At 46.0% G+C, this 17,646-nt stretch overlaps 1 protein-coding gene across 3 annotated transcripts; it reads left to right on the top strand.

The window, feature by feature from the left end:
* The first annotated feature begins 2,021 nt into the window (after nt 1-2,021).
* RAB14 (RAB14, member RAS oncogene family) lies at nt 2,022-17,646 on the top strand. Of its 3 annotated transcripts, XM_061352483.1 has the most exons (8): nt 2,028-2,265; nt 9,458-9,516; nt 10,854-10,907; nt 12,365-12,542; nt 13,585-13,651; nt 14,562-14,649; nt 14,970-15,000; nt 15,616-17,646. In XM_061352483.1, the coding sequence occupies exons 2-8, from the start codon at nt 9,465-9,467 to the stop codon at nt 15,791-15,793; spliced, it is 648 nt and encodes a 215-aa protein (XP_061208467.1). In that variant the 5' UTR covers nt 2,028-2,265; nt 9,458-9,464; the 3' UTR covers nt 15,794-17,646. The 3 variants fall into 3 exon arrangements, with proteins under 3 accessions (XP_061208468.1, XP_061208469.1, XP_061208467.1); XM_061352484.1 differs by lacking the exon at nt 10,854-10,907 and having other exon boundaries at nt 2,022-2,265; XM_061352485.1 differs by lacking the exons at nt 9,458-9,516; nt 10,854-10,907 and having other exon boundaries at nt 2,025-2,265.

Here is a 17,646-nt window from a genome sequence, read left to right as displayed (position 1 = left end):
AAATGGTACAGTATTTGTGTTACAAGAATAGTATTTAAGGAAATGGAAATAACAAGTGCTTAAAGGAACTGTATTTAAAGATAGTGAACCTGATTGTAACTGCACCAAAACAGATCATTTTCCATTTAAAGCCTCCCTCTTGTGGCAATCATTCTCAGTGGCTCATTTTGACCTATTTTTCTAGTAAAAGTCACTCGTGTAAAGTCTTGCAAAACTTGAAAATGGCTCTATCTACTTTAGTTAGGACCCTGACAGTGACTGACTGCAGTTGTACAACTATTTTGTAACTCTCTACCGACTCCTTGCTATTTATTCCTCAGAGATTTATTTATTATGTAGATGGGAGAAACACAATCAATTTGGTTTCAGACTGTGCTTTTCACCCTATGTTAGAGGCTTCTGCCCAGATGAGGTGGAGCACAGCATCCAGCACCTCCCTGGTAGGAGCTGAGCAATATTTAGGGGGTGAGTGATTCACAAGGCACTCACTGCAGAAAGCAGAGGATTCCCTGTGCAGGGCTACACTAAAAGGAATTAGTAATGTCATAGTACTGAAGATGAAAAGATATTCCCATAGGGATGTTAATATCTTTGGTGTGCTGCCTTATGGGAAGGTGCTATCAATCTTGGACATTGATACACACAGAATTTGATGTTTTCCACAATGTGTGAGGCTGAAATAAAATCCTTATTGTCCTCCATTAGCCTGTTAGGAGAGGAAGTCACATTATTTAGACTCAATGTATTTGGGCAGGAAGAGCCATTAGCTCTTTTCAGTCACACTTAAGTCCTAATCAACTCGCAATTCTCCAACAAGTAGAATCCTTCCACTTGCTTTAATTGAAGCTGTTGGAATGGGAGGCACTAAAGCTGACTAAAGCGTCCTGTTCCTCCCCAAAACCATAAATCATCACTGGAAACACGCTGTGTGGCTGCCCTCTAGCAGCTCCTGTGGTAATTCCTCTTTACACAGAGATGTAATTACCTTTAACAGGTTTGTCCAAAAAGACAATCTCGAAGGAGTTTCAATTAAACACAATGTAAAACTGAAAATATGAACATGAATCTGGAATACCAAGCATGTGGATTTTGAGCATCTGGACTCATTGTTTCTATACTATGCTCATGTCAGGAAAGTTTGGATGTTGTGCTGAGAAGCTGGGTAAGTTTATTGAATTGGAAATACATAGAATACTCCATAATGGTATTTTTACACGTTTTACACTGTTCACACTCTTTTTTCATCTCCTGAACCACCGATTTATACTTTTTTCCTCCCATGAGCTGTGAGATTTGTGCAGCACCCTCCACTTTTAGGTCTTTCCTGTTTAAACTATTTCAAAATCACAAGTGGTTTAAAAAGCCTACTTAAAAACAAATGAAAGCCAAAATTAACAAATTGGTTAAAGAATTTCACAGGACATTGTAAAAGACATCAGATATAGCACTAATTTTACCGGGAACTGGGGATAGGAAGAGTTCTCTACAGGTCCTTAGAGACTTTGGATATCGGACTATGTTGCAAGCATGGATGTCCTGCGTACCTGAACTTTGCTGGGATATTCCCGCTTGTGTTTTCTTCAGACACGGTGAGATCTTCTCGTTCAGAAGATACTGTCTTTGCAGGGATTCTGAGGCAGGACAGGAAACATGGATAATCTAGAGATTACCTAAACCCAGAAGCTGAAGGACAATTCTAACAGCTTGGAGGCAGCTGCATGGGTGGTTTCGAAGAGGGAACACTGAGGTCCGATGCGATTTGCTGCCGATCCGGGCCGATCCGGGTCATTTTCCCGTCAGGAGCAGCCGGGAATGCCGCGAACTCCCTCAGAGCACCCCCGGGAGCGAGGCGGAACCGCCTGAGGGAGCGCGCGCCGCGCCGTGCCCCGCCCCTCACGCCCGGGCCCGCCCCCTCACGTCGACCGCGCCCCTCACGTCGGCCACGCCTCTTACGCTCGCGTAGAGGGCGGGGTGTCTCCGTGATTGGCTCCGCCGCGGCCTCTCGCGCCCACCTTTGTGCAGCCCCGGCGCCCGTCGAGAGTGGGAGGGGAAACCCCGTGTGAGGGGCGCCGCCATCTTGGGTAAGGGGGGTGATGGGGGCGCAGTGGAGCCAGCGGAACCGCGCCTGAGGGAGCCCCGGAGAGCGGCGGAGACCCGGCCCGGCCGCTGCCCAGCACGAAGCACTGAGCGCCGCAGTGCCCGCGGGTCGAACCGCGCTGCCGCCGACAGAGCCACGCTGCACAGCCACCCGCTGCCCGAGCACAGGTACGGGGGATCTGGGGAGGGGCACCTCTCCGCCCGGCCGGGCCTGGAGCACTAGGCCCCGCGTCGCTGGCCGGTCACCGGGGGGTCCCACTCGGGCAGGCGCGCAGCCCATACCGGCGGGATGGGGTAAGCTCTCGGTCGGCTCCCGGCCCGGGGAGCGAAGCTTCCTCCTGCTGCTGCCCGGAGCCGGGGCCTAGTCGGGGCCGTGCTCCCCGTAGGTGTGCCGCTGCCCGGCGCGGAGGGCCGTGCGGGCCGGTCGCCGGCTTTGGCGGGTCTGACCGCCCTTGCTTCGCTCCCGCGGCGGGCAGGAGGGAGAAGGGGCCCTTGGGGCTGAGGGGGACCAAGCTGGTGGGGCAGGAGCTAGGCCGCTGCTGCACTGCTTGTCGCCACCACCTTCTCTGCACTGCACACTCCCTGTGACACGCCAGCACCGAGTACTCATACGAGGTGTATATATGTTATATATATATATATGTGTGTGTGCTCCTTACTAATTGTAATTGCCTGTAGGGTGTTTACTGTATGTACATATTACACTGTGTGTCATCTGTACTTGTGCTTCTTACGCTGACCAGCGCTGTCGTGAACTTGGACAGAAAAATAACTTCCATGAGGTCCGAGGGCAGTGCCACTTGTTATTCGAGAAAGCAGCTGAAGTATTCTGGATGTGTGGTCTGTTTTCTTTGGGCAGTGCTAATTCAGGATAAACAGAAGACAAGTTCTGTTATTTAACCCAGTTGTGTGTTGCCTGTTTACAGTAGGCTGTTAAGGTTTCAGTAACGTCTGTGGATAGCTTTGTCTTGAGTGGAAATGGTGCTGAATTATCCTTGCTTAACCCTAACCCTGAAGGACTTAATACCTAAATATCATATAGTGTAATATGGATTAAAAAGGTATTCGCTAGCTTCTTGTAGGGATTTGAAAATGCTACAAATCTGAATGGAAGGAAGAAGCTCCTGTTTTCCATGTTATGAATAACAAAAAAGCAAGAGCTAATGTGAAGGACAGCAGTTTGAAAGCAGACCTGTTCTACTGGAGGTACTAGGATGTAAAATGTAAATAGGTGTTTTAAAATGACTTGTTTAATCCTGTGCATCCAATGGAACCTGCTCATGCTTGGGTTGCATCTTGCTCTCTTTCTGAGACGAAGGACATAAACCTTATTTAGTGTTGTTCTACAATGTGTTTGTGACTTGTGCTCTCCAAGGTGAGGACTCCAGATGGTTACATCTTGTTCTGATTTGTTAGAATGACAACAAAACTCTACTGGTTCTGTAGATACTGTCCCTAAACTTACCTGGTATCTCTGGAACTTGGTTCTCTTGCTACAAGTGCAGATGTGCTACAGGTTAGACTGTGTTATAGGAAGAGGAAGAATAGAATAAATGAAGACATGCAAAAGAATAAAGGACTATGCCTGAGAGAATGGACTTGGGAGAAAGTGTTCTTGCTGATGGGGACAGGTATGCAACATTTAATGAGCTGGGGTGTGGCGAGGGAGAAATGCACATCCAAATGCAGGAAGTTTAGGAAACAAAATGGAGGAACTGAATGGAGCAGGATGTGAAACTATTAAAGGCTCACCAACACAGCGTGTGTATGGCTGGATAGCTGTTGAGGGAGATCAAAAAGCGATGATAGTATGATACATAGCCTTGATCTAAAAATACACAAAGTTCTCTTATACGAAAGGAATTGAAGGCCTGTGAAGTCTTTAGAAATACTTAGTAGGCCTCAGGCTGAGTTAAGATGCTTTACATGATTAAAGAACATAGCAAATACATTTCTTCAAGAGCAGCTTGAACAGGGCTCTGCGCAGCTGAAGCTGGTTAGGCAGAGCCTGGTGGCCTGCAGACCTCATCTGCTCTCACAGAAAGAGTAGCTGGGCATGGGAATAATGAGGAAATGCGAAGTGATGTTCAGCAGCAGATCACAAGAAGCTTGCTGGGTCGCTGCCTGATTAAAGATCAGTTCAGCCACATTTACTGTCTTGGCTAATTGTATGCACTAACGAAATCCAAATGGGAAAGCTAAAGATGATGACTCTAGAACAGAAGAATGAGTAAGGCACTGGCTAGCAACAAGTAATGTTGGCAGATGTGAGAGTATTGGGCTGCTAGCAGGCAGCTGATGTGAATCCTCAAGGATTGGCCTCAGAAGAGGGCTTTATGAATATAAGCCTGCAAAAACACACAAAAAACATATGAGGAGGCTCTGGGGCCATCCTCTTGGAGAGGTCTGAGATGTTTATGTCTTCTGAAAGACCTAAATGGTGTATACAATCACAGGACCACAATGAAACTTAATTGTAGCAGACCTCAGCTTGCTGTGGACAGCAGACTTGAGGGAATCCACTGCTCTGGTGTATTCATTGATAGCAAACCTTTATTACCTTCCAGTTGGTGTGATCTTTATGGAAGACCACAGCTGAAGCAGTCAGACTGTATTTCTAGCTGCTTCCTCTAGTAAAGTACCAGTCTGACCACATTGTTGTGTGTGTTTGACAAAGATCTTTGTCTGGGGAATAGTGCAATTATGAATTGAAGCAGTTCTACCTCTCCCCGCTTCTTTCCCCCCTTACTGATCTCTTCTCAGTGCTTGCTGTTCATTAACATCTAAATAAACATGGAGGGAAGAGGAGGATCATGCCCTGGGAAGGAGGAGAGCCACCCATTAATTGTGTGTTGAGATTTAGGAGCTGTTCTAAATAATAGTTCTTGGTTGCATACTCTGCCCCTTATACATAACCAATATTTTCTTCCAAATGCAAAAACTAACAGCTCTTTAAAAGCTGTTTCAATTTGTGAAAGGAATGATGTGGTGGCATTACCTTTAATAGAAAGGACTCCGGCTTCAGCTGTGGGATCCCTTCCTGTTGCATGTCCTTGAGGAATGACTGGAAGAACACCTGCCTGATGAAATGCAAAGTGCCTCAGCCTGACTAAGCTGGTCCTCTGCCTACTGAGTGAGATGTTTTTAAGGGGAACCTGTAACTGTCAGGCAGTCTGAAGCCAGTAGCTGTTTCCTGAGGTGGTACCTCTGTGGCCTGGCCAGTGATGGTATTAACTACACAGTGTCTAACAAAACCTGTGCGTACAGGTTCTGGTCTCTCTAATAATAGTCCTGCTTCTTGCTGAGCATAAAGCTGGGACATTTCTCTATGCAGATGATATCCAGTGAAGACTTAAAATTGACTGTGTCCTTGAGCTGAGCTGGAAAGAACTGCCCACAAAACTGTCTCACGAAAACTGGTATGGATGTGATATTTACAGTCATGGGGTTCTGATAAAGAACATTACAGCAGCGTGCTGAGAGCGACCTTATCTCAGCTTGTATGGATGTATGCTGATACTGGAAATAAGGCTGCAGAGAGATGTCAACATACCTGTGTAGTGCTTGTTGATTAGAGGAGTGCTAAGGTGTACTAGGGGAGTAGTAGGTGTACTGAGATCTCATTGAGGTCATCTTCAACTTCTTATAAATTAGAAAAGCCTCCAAGGAAAAGGTCAATACATGGTAAATAGATTATGGTGGCACTGTTCACTGTAACATTTCCAGTCCAAACTGTAATGCAGAAATTAACTGTACATGCTTTGAAACTGGCAGAAATCTGTGTATGGTGAAGCACGATCCCTCTGGCTAGTTGCCACCCTGAAATACTGCTCTAAGCTCTGGGGAAGCATTACCTCTGTCTGAGAAGGGAGCCAGAACTTGTTCCAAGTTGGCAGACTTTCCTGGAAGATGGCAGGTAGACCAGGCTTCCAGACTCCTGCTTTCTGTTAACAGTAAATTCATGGTTGATTAACTTCAACTTGGTTGTATTGTATAATGTCAGCAGTGGCCAAAGGTAAGTTATGTGTATTTATGTGCAACTCAGTCCTGCAGTTCTTGGCTCTCCCAAGAGAGGAAACCCCAGCCTCTCATATTGGGATTATTCAGATTCACACATCTGGAACAGAGGGCTGTGAAGTGGAGGTAGAGCTGCAGATTGTATGGATGGTGATACTGCCAGTGTATGTTAGCTCCTTGCATTAACATGTAGCTAATATTTTTTGTGTTTACTGAATCCTCTTGTGCACTATTCTTGTCTGACTTCCTTCTGCAGTAAATGCTGAAATCGTCAGGTTTCTGAGACTGAATTCTCCACATGGCTTCTGTGTTTAGCTTGCATTTCCCCTTCAAGACAGAGTCCTTCTGGAATATCAGTTTTATTCCAAAATCTGAGTACAGTTGGAATTCCTGCTAATCCTCATTGGAATTTTAGTGTTTAAAAGCTTGTTGGTTTGTGGTTGGGGGGGTTTAAAGTCATCTGCTCTCCAGAAAAGATTCCTGGCCTTTAGTAATAATTTACAAAGTATTTCAAAATCTTTCCTATAATGTGACCCTTGGAATAAATGTAATCTCAAAGTGTTGCTTGATATTACAGTTTAACTCCAGAAATTGTGTTTAAACTGAGTATCTGTGCTGCCACAAGCTTGTGTCTGTCAGACCTAGTGACTGACCCAGGAGCTCTCTGGGACTTCAGAGGAGGTCTAGGCTCACATACAGCTTAATTTCTCTGTCAGTGCTGCTGTCAGTAAGCTGTTTCTCTAAGCTATGGCCAGTATGTGTTAGGTCTGGCTGCACACAGTGAGCTGTGTGGTATCTCTCACCTCCTTCAGGGGCCTAATGTCGCTGCAAGAATGAGGGTGAAGTTGTAGCAGTGAGATGTGGCTTGAAGTTAGTCCTCCCTTCCCACCCGTTTCTGTTGCCAAGCACAGGATTTGGTTTTCTAACTCACTCTGAAGCAGAAACTGATTTTGATGCATATGTTGCAAAGCAGTGACAGTTTCTTTTACATTGAAAGAGCATAGTTAGAGTGAGAATTGACATGCCTTAGCAAGCAAAACCAGTCACACATGTATATTTAGCAGTGAAGATTCTAGCTGAGAGACTTCAAATTCCATTTGTGATGTAGCCTGAACAGAGTTCCCAGTTTGTCCATTCTTAAAAGACAGTCTTCCCCTTCCAGTGATGTCACTTGCAGGCTTGGAGGTGGAGCATGTTCCCTTCACTTGTTACATACAGTAGTCTTGTAAAGTCATGTGCTTGGGAACAGGAAACTGAGTATTTAGCATTCCTTAGCCACCTTAGGGACTTTGTGAAGCAAGGGAGGGTCACCTGGGCTTCTGTAGGACACATTCATAGCCCCATGAGTGGTTCTCTACCTTGGTACCAGACTGGATGGAGCTGTGAACACAATCCTCCAGCATTACTTAGAAAGTAAATGGCAAATGAAGAACAAATGCATTGGATCACAAGGTGCTCGATTTGAATGTTGCTGCTATTGGGACATGCTGAGAAGAGGAAGAGCATAATGTGTGAAGATAGATTCAGAAAATGTGAAGTATTGGGTGTTTCCACAGTGACACGTTAATTTTGAGCTCTCTGTGGAGCAGTTACTTGTCATTATTTGCTGGTGTTGAAAATAATCAGTGCATATATTGAAGCTGATGCTGTAACTCTGGCATCTTCCAGGCAATAAGGCAGGCAGGTTGCTGGCTTTCTTGGTAAAGAGCAGTGTGTTTCCAGCTGTGGATGTGAATTCTTACCTAGTACAGTGATAAGAGATGGTCTGTTCACTCTGTGGTGGTTTGCCAGGGGCTGAGGAGGACAAAGGTGGTGAGGGGTGGCTGTGGGAGATTTCCCTCTGCTATGGCAGAAGTTTTCTCTAAAATTGGCTTGATTGACACGACTGTTCTTGCAACTTGTGCAGCACTTGGTGTAGAATTGTGTCTTGCCAGCACATACAAGAATTATGGTCCAAAACTGTATTTCGTTCGCTGTCTTAAACTTGGTTTTATAGAACTGTGTGTGTATATATAGGACTGAGTGTAGATGCTTTGCATGCTGCTTGGGATAGAAGGAGTTGAGAGTTTCCATATCCTGAGCCAGCAGTGTCGGAGGTGCAGGTCAGCGCCTGGCACCCAGCAAACCCGTCCCAACCTCCTGCTGGTGTGGTTCCCCTTCAAGGGCTAGATAAGAGCCTTTGCTTTAAACCTCTGCTGTGCACTGGTGGCTGGGTGCTGCCATGAGGTTTGTTGCCAGTCACCTTTCTGATGGCTGTGGTTCACTATTACGGATTAATTGTGGCTGTGGAAACAATCATTTGCCTTTCCAAAAGTTGGAGCCCTGGGAGCTTTCCTGGCTGCTTGTTCCCTTGCAGCACTGGTTGCGTTTGTCATGTGAAGGCCACATGACTGACTGAAAATCTTTCTAGGCTAAAGCAGTGTTCTTCATAAGAACTTCCATAGCTTTCTCAGGGCTGGCTGGCTGCCACGCAGGAACAGGGAAGGAAATGGTGAATTCCCACTAGAAATTTTCCACTTACTTAACTGATCCCACTGTGCCTCCTTTAACTTAAAACCTGGGACAAAAGGAGGTGTTTTGCATCCTTTATGTTAACTGGCAAGATCTGGCCTGTGCAGACTTGTAATCCTGGTTAACTGACATATCAGTTGGTAAGTCAGCTATTGCTCCTCACAGGTTTACACAGCTGAAGACAGTTCTAATTCCTCCTCCATGTAGGAAAGTATAGGAAACTCTGGCATATTGGAAGTGCATACCCCAATCTAATTTTGACTCTTAAGAAAGAGGACCTGCTAAGCCTTACTGTAAGCTGCGGTGCTGACAAAGCCACAGAGATGTTAACTAACTTCCTGAACATCTGATTTGTGGCTTGTAGAGCTTCTCTGACATGGGCATGTAGCAGTCGGAGCCCAGCTAAGGCTGCTACAGCATTCTTTCCAGTAGTTCTTAGCCTTTTGATGCAAGCTGCACTCCTTCCTTTGCTCCTTTTGCAAGCCTCATCAGTGAAGTAACAGTTCCAAATTGCTGGTTTTATTAAACGCCTTCAGATTTTACCTTTGGAGTTGGATTTTATTTTCAGTTAATATGTTGGGTGTTAGGTGAGCATGTTTCTGCTTCGAGGCCGGACTGGCAGGGGTTCAGAGCTAGTGATGTGGGAGTCCTGCTGAACGACACTAATTCGGTGACTGTAGGGAAGTATGAAAACCTGAACTGAGTGAAAGTGTAGTTGTGAGAAGAGGAAGGGGAAGGGAGGGTTGGTTTGCTTATTAGACCTACAGTGGATGAATTGGGTTGAGTTTGGTGAACAAGTAGCAGTTCTGATGTGTTCTGTTTTCTGTTCTAGTGCCACAATGGCAACTGCACCTTACAACTATTCCTACATCTTTAAGTACATCATTATTGGTAAGTACTGCTGGGCTCATACCTGTTTATGTTGATGTGTACATGCATGACAGCCTTCCTCCCAGCCCTGGAGCTGTGCTCTTGGTGACTTCTGTTGCTACTTGCTGTATAGGAGTGGTTCTTTCAGTTAATTGTCCATCTTCAGTCCCTCACAGGTAGCACCTTGCTTGCTGTAAAGCTTGAGCAGGTGACAGTATAACAGCAAATATCTTTGTGTTCCAGAGCTGGAACAGTGTGGCTGGTGGAGATGACCTGGGAGGAGGGCAAGTACCAGTGCCTGTGTTGAGTTACTGTTCACAGTAACTGCTCTTGACATAATGTACTTCAGTGCTCTCAAACGTCTTCACTGTTAGGGCCATAACACTTAGCCCTCTCCATAGCACTACAAAAAAGCATCCTAAAAAACATATGTATGTGATCCCTATCAAAATACAGTTTATATTTGGAAAAAAAATCACTAAATCAATTTGAAAGGGGGAGAAACTTGAACGGGAGTTAACACAGCCGGGTGTTGTTGATTCAGGTTTGCTGTATAGCACCTTCCCTCTGCATCATTAGCCTCAAAGGTTTCAGAATCTATGCTGAAGATACAAGTGCTAATTGGAAACCATCACAAGTGCTAATTTGGAATCCATTGCTTCAGACAGGCTTCAAGCCTCTGTTGGGCTACGTGTTTGTGTTTAAATGTAGCTTTTAGCTTCACCTTCCTTGCCTGTTTACAGCCAGGGACTTGATTGCATTTATTATTCTCCTGGAAGAACTGGTCTTGCTGTTCATTGTTTAATTCTTAATGCCCTTGTGTAGGTGTAAGTGATCTGCAGTCTTGTAATAGTTTGTAACTCAGGCTGCTGTGACAGCCTCAGCCTGCGGAAGCCTTGGTTCTTAACAGATCTTGCTCTTCCTCCCTGTTGGCATTGTGCAAGTGGATAAGTGGAAGTGAAGCAATTTCTTGGTGTGTTCTGGTTGGTTGTCAGTGGTTTTGATGTCTTGACTAACAATGGCAAGTGAGATGGGAGCATGGTAATCACTCAGAAGGTGTATTTTACATTTCAGTTTTGTACAGGTTTGCTTCTCATAACCTTGTGAAATACAGTTGTAAAATCAGTGATTTGGATTGAATTGTCCTTGAGCTGTCTGCTCCACCCTTGCTTGCAACCCTGTTACCAAAACCAGTGCAAAAGTTGATGAATTTGAGGTTTGAGACCAGGCACAAACATCATGGGCTAGACCCAAGGAAGGGTCTGCCTGTCTCTGTATTATTCCTTGTGTAGGATGAAGGAAATGTGCTTCTTGCAACAATGATGTGGTGTCAGCCTTAACTATTCTTTCTGTAACAGGGGACATGGGTGTAGGAAAGTCCTGTTTGCTTCATCAGTTTACAGAAAAGAAGTGTGAGTATTTCAGTTCACCAGCTTATTCTCACTTTATTCTCACGCTTCATCCCTGTTTCCTGCCTCTTTGCTTCCATCGTGCATGAGCTTGATGTGGTGTCTGGCTTCACCTGTGTGGCTTTGCTTTGTACTTGCTTAGATTTGTTTTGATTCCTGCAGATGTAGAAACAAAATGTTGATGTACTAGAGGCAAAACTGCTGCTTCAGTCAGTCCTGCTTGTGATGAGGGGAAAGACTGTGTCTGGTTTTCTGGGGAATTCTGACCCAAGTGAAGTTTCCTGCCTGAGATGTGCATGTTTTCAGTGGTGGTGTAGCTTCCACACAAGCAATGGAGCTTGTTAGTAATGGCTTCAAAAAGATTCCCTTTCCTCTCACTCCCTGTTGCAGACTTAAGCAGCCGTGTCATTCTCTGTAGCTGCTGTGGCTCATGACCTGTGTGCTGGTGTTTAAGACTTACTCCATTCTGACTCACCTGCAGTGTTTCTCATCTATGCTATCATCACTAATTGAGAATTAGCTTCAATTCCTCATGCCTCTTGCATTGGAGCTTGCAGTGGGTGTTACCTGTCTGGCATCCCATGTAGCTCACACTCAGGAGCTAAGCCTGGAGGTGTTTATTAATACAAAGTCAGTCTGTACCCTGTGCTACTCGCTGTCACAGTAAGCGGGTAGGAGCTGCAGTTCACACTATTTCTGGTTTCTAGTAGAACTAGAATTTTTTAACAGTTGCTTTGAATTCAAATTCCCAACCAATTATTTAAATGCTGTTTTGCTTATGGCCAAATTCTTGATGACCGTTTGTCTTGTTCTTAGTTGGTCAGCATTAAGCTGAAGCAGTACAACCAAACTGACATGCCAAACGCCTCTACTACAACGCTGTCACTAACTGTAGATAGCTTGGGTAGTTACTCATCCTGCATTTCTTCATCTGTCTTAAAGATGAGCTCATTAAGATGAGTTTATTAGTTAGAAAGATGCCTTTAAAGGTTTGATTTGCTGTGGTGATAGCTACTTATGAGACTGGCCTTTACCTGTGGACAGTCATGCTACCACCCTGTCTGGAACAACTTGGCTGTTTGGTTTTGAAGCTGTCCTACAGACTTTTAACTGTCTCTTGGTCATTCCTGAAGAGTTATCTTTTCCTACTGCATTGAAATAATGCACTTTTCCTAGAAGAGTAGGCTGAGAATCAGCTGACTCGATACCTTATAATGGATACGGCCAGACAGCACCAGTACAGATGCAGCAGAGAAGGCAAGGAATTCCATAACTGTTAAAACTAAGAAGTTCAGGGAATACTTCATTTTATTTCTGGAGTGATACAGTTTGGGTACTGCAGCTGTAAGAACACTTTCCTAGGGCCTGAAGATCTAGTCAAGGTAACTGAGAACTGGTGATGGTACAAGGAGACCTTGTGCTAGAAAGATCTGATCTTTGCTCTTTCTTTTTCACGGCAGTTATGGCAGACTGTCCCCACACAATTGGTGTTGAATTTGGCACAAGGATAATTGAAGTTAGTGGCCAAAAAATTAAACTACAGATTTGGGATACAGCAGGACAAGAGAGATTCCGGGCTGTCACACGGAGCTACTACAGAGGAGCTGCGGGAGCTCTCATGGTCTACGACATCACCAGGTGAGGCGCTTGGACTGGTGTGTCTCATACTGCAGCTCTGCATGTCCTGGGGAGCTCTTTAGACACTGTGTCTGTCCCCTTCACTTATAGGACTCAGTCTGGATGGGTTTGTGTCCTGTTGTGTGAAGGAGACACTTCTGAATACTTGAAGTATTTAAAGAGCTGAAAAAGAAACATAAGGAATTATGTGAGCTGCTTTTCTTGGAAAGCTTCACTGCTGACAGGCCTGAGGATCTGGGGCCTTGACTGCCTGGGTTATTTGAAGTTGTTTGAAGGACTGCCTTTGTCCTTAAAACTTGCTCTTCAGAACATGGATTTTTGTCTTCCTGGGAGGCAGTGGGTATTGCTGCTTCCCTGGCAGGAATATTGTTAGAGTAGGCACAGGACAGAATATTACCTCTGTTGCAGTGGGCTGCTTAAAGAGACTGTGTAGACACGAGAGCATTGCAGCAGTGCAACCTCTTGGCCTCTTCACAGTGTATTCCTCCAACAAAATGAGTTGGTACAAAAGCCATCCTCTCTTCTTCTTGTAGATGAAAATTAAGGATCCTGCTAAAAGAATAATTCATTAGATGTGCCACATGAAATACTTCTCTTTGCATCCGTGTCCAGTCTTCCCCTAGGGCTGCTGTTGTTATTCTTTGTATATGTGTATTTCCTGTTTAAGTCTAGAGTAAAACATGAGTTTATGCACTGTTTGTTACCGAAGTGCTGCTCACTGTACACTGGGCTGTGAGAGTATTTGACAGGAAATCCTTTAATGTGTTCTTCACTAGACAATATAAACCCTGTCGTTGTGAGGGCAGGAACATGGGTTGGTGTCTCAGCTGTGCTGTCAGAGTTGCTCAGGGGATTTGAAGTCAGCATGTTCAGGTCATGATCCAGGTCCAAACAAGATGCTGCTGCTTTGTTTGTTGTGAGGCTGGGGGGGAAGTATTGGGATGATGGACATCAGTGTGTTCAGTGGGTGCTGACTGAGCTGTTGGACATAGGTGTGTTAAAAGATACTGTGGCTAAAACCGTTCTCCTTGACTCCTTGCAGAAGAAGTACGTATAATCACTTAAGCAGCTGGCTGACAGATGCAAGGAACCTCACCAATCCAAATACTGTAAGTTGGGCTATATTTGACTTGGAAACAGTATTGCTTCTCTCCAAGCAAGAGGTGGAGGGCTTGGGCCAAAGCATCTGCAGTGGTAGCAGGGTTCTCTGAAATAAGCTGCCTGTGGTTGCTCAGCTACTTTAGCTCCAGTCACTCTTGTGTCCCATTTAGCACTGTACCAGTGACTCTCCCCTTACTGTACCCAGAGCAAAAGGCCAGGCCACTGTGCAGGAAAGCCCTGGTTTCCTCTAGACATCTCATGCTTCTCACCTTTCAGCGGCCTGTTCTCAGCAGTTGGAGCAAAACTGTGATTGAATGGGGACAAACCTTAACTTTTGTTACCACTTCTTGCTTTGCGGTGAACAAGGTGAATGCCCTGTCCTTAGATTGGAATAGAAATGGGATCTTTGCAGAAGCTGGCCAGGACTTCTGGAGAAGCTGGGGCGGAAAGGCTTCTCTGTCTGTGAGCATACCACAGAGCAGTTGGCCAGCCAGTTGTAACTTGTTCATGGAAGTCTTCTTCCAAGTGCTCCTAAAACACTTCAGCACCGAGCTCGTGGGAAGCCTCTGCTGTGATGAAAGAGAACTTGGGAAGGCTCTGGCTGGATTGAGAGATGCTTAAACAAGCACAGGAAGTGGTTCAGAGCACAGCTCTCACCAGGACACAGCAGGACTGTAGGGCGGCTGCTTTTTAGGACCTCATCTCATGAGAGCAGCCTAAAGCAGCTTTAAGCAACAACAGGAGCCGCTGTTCCAGGCTTTATGGAGGGGGCACTGCTGGAGCAGTGTTCTGAAGGTGCATGGCTTCTGCTGTGAGACACTTCCGTGTGTTTCCGTTTGGGTTTTGCCTGAACCATGAGCACAGTAGTGAAAAGCTCATCAGTTTCTTCCCAGACTAATTCTCTCTCTTCTGAACCAGGTGATAATCCTCATAGGAAACAAAGCAGACCTGGAAGCACAGAGGGATGTCACATATGAAGAAGCCAAACAATTTGCTGAAGAAAATGGTGTGTGTTTTCTCTTGAGCTGTTATATTTCCTACAGGACAGTGATGTTAAAGGGACTCCTCAGCACTGGTAGCTGCAAGCTTATGCCTCCAAAGTAATGTAATTGTATGTGCAAACTTCTGCTGTGCCTCAGTCTGGCTTAACTGGAACTGTGCTCAGTTCTAGGAATCAGCTTGTGTGTTGATGCCTTAACTTAGTCATGAAAGGCTGTTTAGTGCTAAAACAGTGTCTTGCATGTTATCTGGAGGTTGCAGTGTGGCTGATTTCGGGCTGTTTGGAGTGTATTATGCATTGACTGTTGAACCTCTGTTTCTGAACAGGTTTATTGTTCCTTGAAGCAAGTGCAAAAACGTAAGTTACCTTTCTCTACAACTGATTCAGCTGTGATCAGTTTAAGAGGATTATATTGGTTATGACTAAGTACAGTTATAGTTCAGGTATAGCAGGGATTTACAAGTGCAAAACCCAACAGACCACTGGCTGAGTTCTCTTAGAGTGGCCCCAGCCCCTTTGGTTGCTGACAGGAGTCACTGCACCGGACCTGGGCCAGGCTGTGTTGGCTGGGGAGCTGCTGGAGTACAGGGATCCAGTCTCCAGTGACACCAGTATATGTGGCTGCAGCTGGCACTCTTGGAATGGAACCCTTAAAAAGGATGGGATTTACAGTGGCTCCTGAGCTTGCAGCCACGCAGCTGCATGTGTGGCTCCATGCTGATTTTTGCTTCTTGGCCTTTGGGAATGTGTTTCTTTTCCCTGGCTAGTCCCAGTAGGTTTAATGGCTAGGGAGCCTGGACAGCCTTGAGTAGGCTGTCCCAGGAAGGGTTGTCAGACTCAGTGGTGCATCTGCTGTAGGTACCAAAAGCTGTTCTTGCATGCCAAGGGACAGGCATATCCCAGCAGGGTGTTTATAGCCAACTGCCTCCGCATCCTGCCCTGCCTGAGTAACCCCTGCCGCTCTCTTCATAGCGGAGAGAACGTCGAGGATGCCTTCCTGGAGGCTGCCAAGAAAATCTACCAGAACATCCAGGACGGAAGCCTGGATCTGAACGCTGCAGAATCGGGTGTACAGCACAAGCCATCGGCTCCGCAGGGCGGGCGGCTAACCAGTGAACCCCAGCCCCAGAGAGAAGGCTGCGGCTGCTAGTGACCTCCGTTTCCTGGCTCCATTTCTGACCCTTCACCTCTGTCTGTCGGGAGCGGTGCTTTTGACTGCTGCCCTGTCTTCTGTACATCTTACTGGGTTTAATTAAAACTCTTCGAGACAAGTTTAACACAGTACTAAACTGCTAAACAACGTTAGATGTAATCAGGTTATCAAAGGCAAGTAGAGTAATAAAACCTCTCCTGCATGGTAAATCTAGAAGTTTTTTTTTCCTTGATTGTCCTTGTGATAGTGTCACCGATACCTACTTTAAACCGAGCACTGATGCTGGACTCATGATTTCACACTCTCGCAGGGCTTTGTCTTGTACGGTTTAATTTGATGGTTCTTTGGCCTTTCTCCCCCACCTCTAACCGTTTAGAGATGTCTGTAGTAAAGGATGAGTTTTTTGCTGTGAAATGACTCCGATGGTAGCAAGGGGCTGGGTAACAATGTGCTTCTGTTGGAGGATGTCCCTGTGGTGTGTGTGGGGTCGGGGCGGGCTGGCGCCGCAGCGGCAGCGTGCACAGGGACACGTGCTCGGAGCTTGACGTCGGTTTTCTGCCACTTTTCTCCTTTCCATTTGTTAACAGGACGTAAATATGTATAAAATTTGAAGGAACTGAGCTAACAGTGAAGTACATCCTGTGTATATGATTTTAACAAAGAAAAAATGATTACTGGCATTAGAACAGTATGTAAGAAACCCCCCCGTTTGTACAGTACGAGCTGTGTGTGACCACGTTAGCGCCGAGTGCCACTCACTAACACAGGCCTCATCCCTGGTGTCACCCACAGCTGGGGCAGCTCGAGCCCCCATGCAGCCATTAACACTAGTGGGATCCATGTCTCATCTTTGCACTGTGGTGTTGGTTAAACCCCGTCATGTGCAATCAGCAGCGCGCTAAAACCCGCTTCGCTCTTGGGATAAGCGTTTTGCATCGCTGGGCTGTCGCCTGCCTCGTGCCCTGTGCTGGGGCGGCTTCTCTCGCACATCCTGCGCTTCTCTATCTGTAATTCCTCCAGTGGGCAGAGCCTGGACTGGATGGGCACCAGCGCTGGTGCTCCCTAGGGATTTGGAGCTACTGTTGTATTTTTACCAGGCCCATGTGAGGGTTTCTTTAAGACTTGGGCTTCTCGAGCCTTTTGAGTCCATCCTTCTCACAGGGTGCCACAACCTGTAATGCTGTATCAAAGGGAGATGGCAGGCGGTGACCATGCACCTGAGGCTGTTGCTGAGCTACACGTGGGTTCACTGTGGCTGTATGTGCAGCCTGCACCAAACTGCACTTGGGGAACACCACACGTGGTTGGAAAATGGCAGGGGCCTGTGCTTAGCCATGGTCACACGTCCAGTTTTAGTCTTGCTGCAGGGTTTAAAATACAAAGTAGTCTTAAAATCCCTCCCTAGACACTAAAACTACAATGTTCAGACTTGTAAGTAAACCGTGGTACCAGAGTATTGTACAGTCAATGTTAAATCAAAGCCAAAACTGGAATGTGCAGACAATAGGATTTGGGTAACTTGTGCACTGTCCCTTTGTTTTGTCTGGTTAGTCCTTTTTTTTAACTAATATTCTTCAGTAGATGGGTATGTTCAGGATCTACAGCTCACATCCTGCTTCAGCCGAGGCTGCGCCGCAAAGGGTTTGCCCAGGGACCACGACCTGCTGCTGCTGTGAAGTAAATGTTGTACTGACTCCAGCTTGCTGAGGTGCAATACCTGTCCTCCCAGTTACAGTAGGTCTCACTGTTTCTGTCACAGAAAGGAGCTGTTGGACTGCTGTACTCCTCATTTGATGTAACGATGCTATTAATCTAAATATTTGTAAATAAAGTACCTGTATCTAGATAAA

This window comes from Neopsephotus bourkii, unplaced genomic scaffold, assembly GCF_033783945.1.
Source record: "Neopsephotus bourkii isolate Nb327-2 ecotype Australia unplaced genomic scaffold, CSIRO-AGI_Nbou_v1 NB_659, whole genome shotgun sequence".
In the NCBI taxonomy this organism is placed as follows: Eukaryota; Metazoa; Chordata; class Aves; order Psittaciformes; family Psittacidae; genus Neopsephotus; species Neopsephotus bourkii.
The sequence above is the reverse complement of the archived record's forward strand: the minus strand, read 5'-3'. Positions and strand labels throughout refer to the sequence as shown.

What these genes read in the sequence shown, in the direction of transcription:
- RAB14 (XM_061352483.1), top strand. Translation starts at nt 9,465, where the DNA reads ATGGCAACTGCACCTTACAACTATTCCTACATCTTTAAGTACATCATT. An exon ending in ACAATTTGCTGAAGAAAATG is followed by an intron (nt 14,650 to 14,969) that starts GTGTGTGTTTTC and finishes GTTTCTGAACAG; the next exon opens with GTTTATTGTTCCTTGAAGCA. An exon ending in CTTGAAGCAAGTGCAAAAAC is followed by an intron (nt 15,001 to 15,615) that starts GTAAGTTACCTT and finishes CTCTCTTCATAG; the next exon opens with CGGAGAGAACGTCGAGGATG.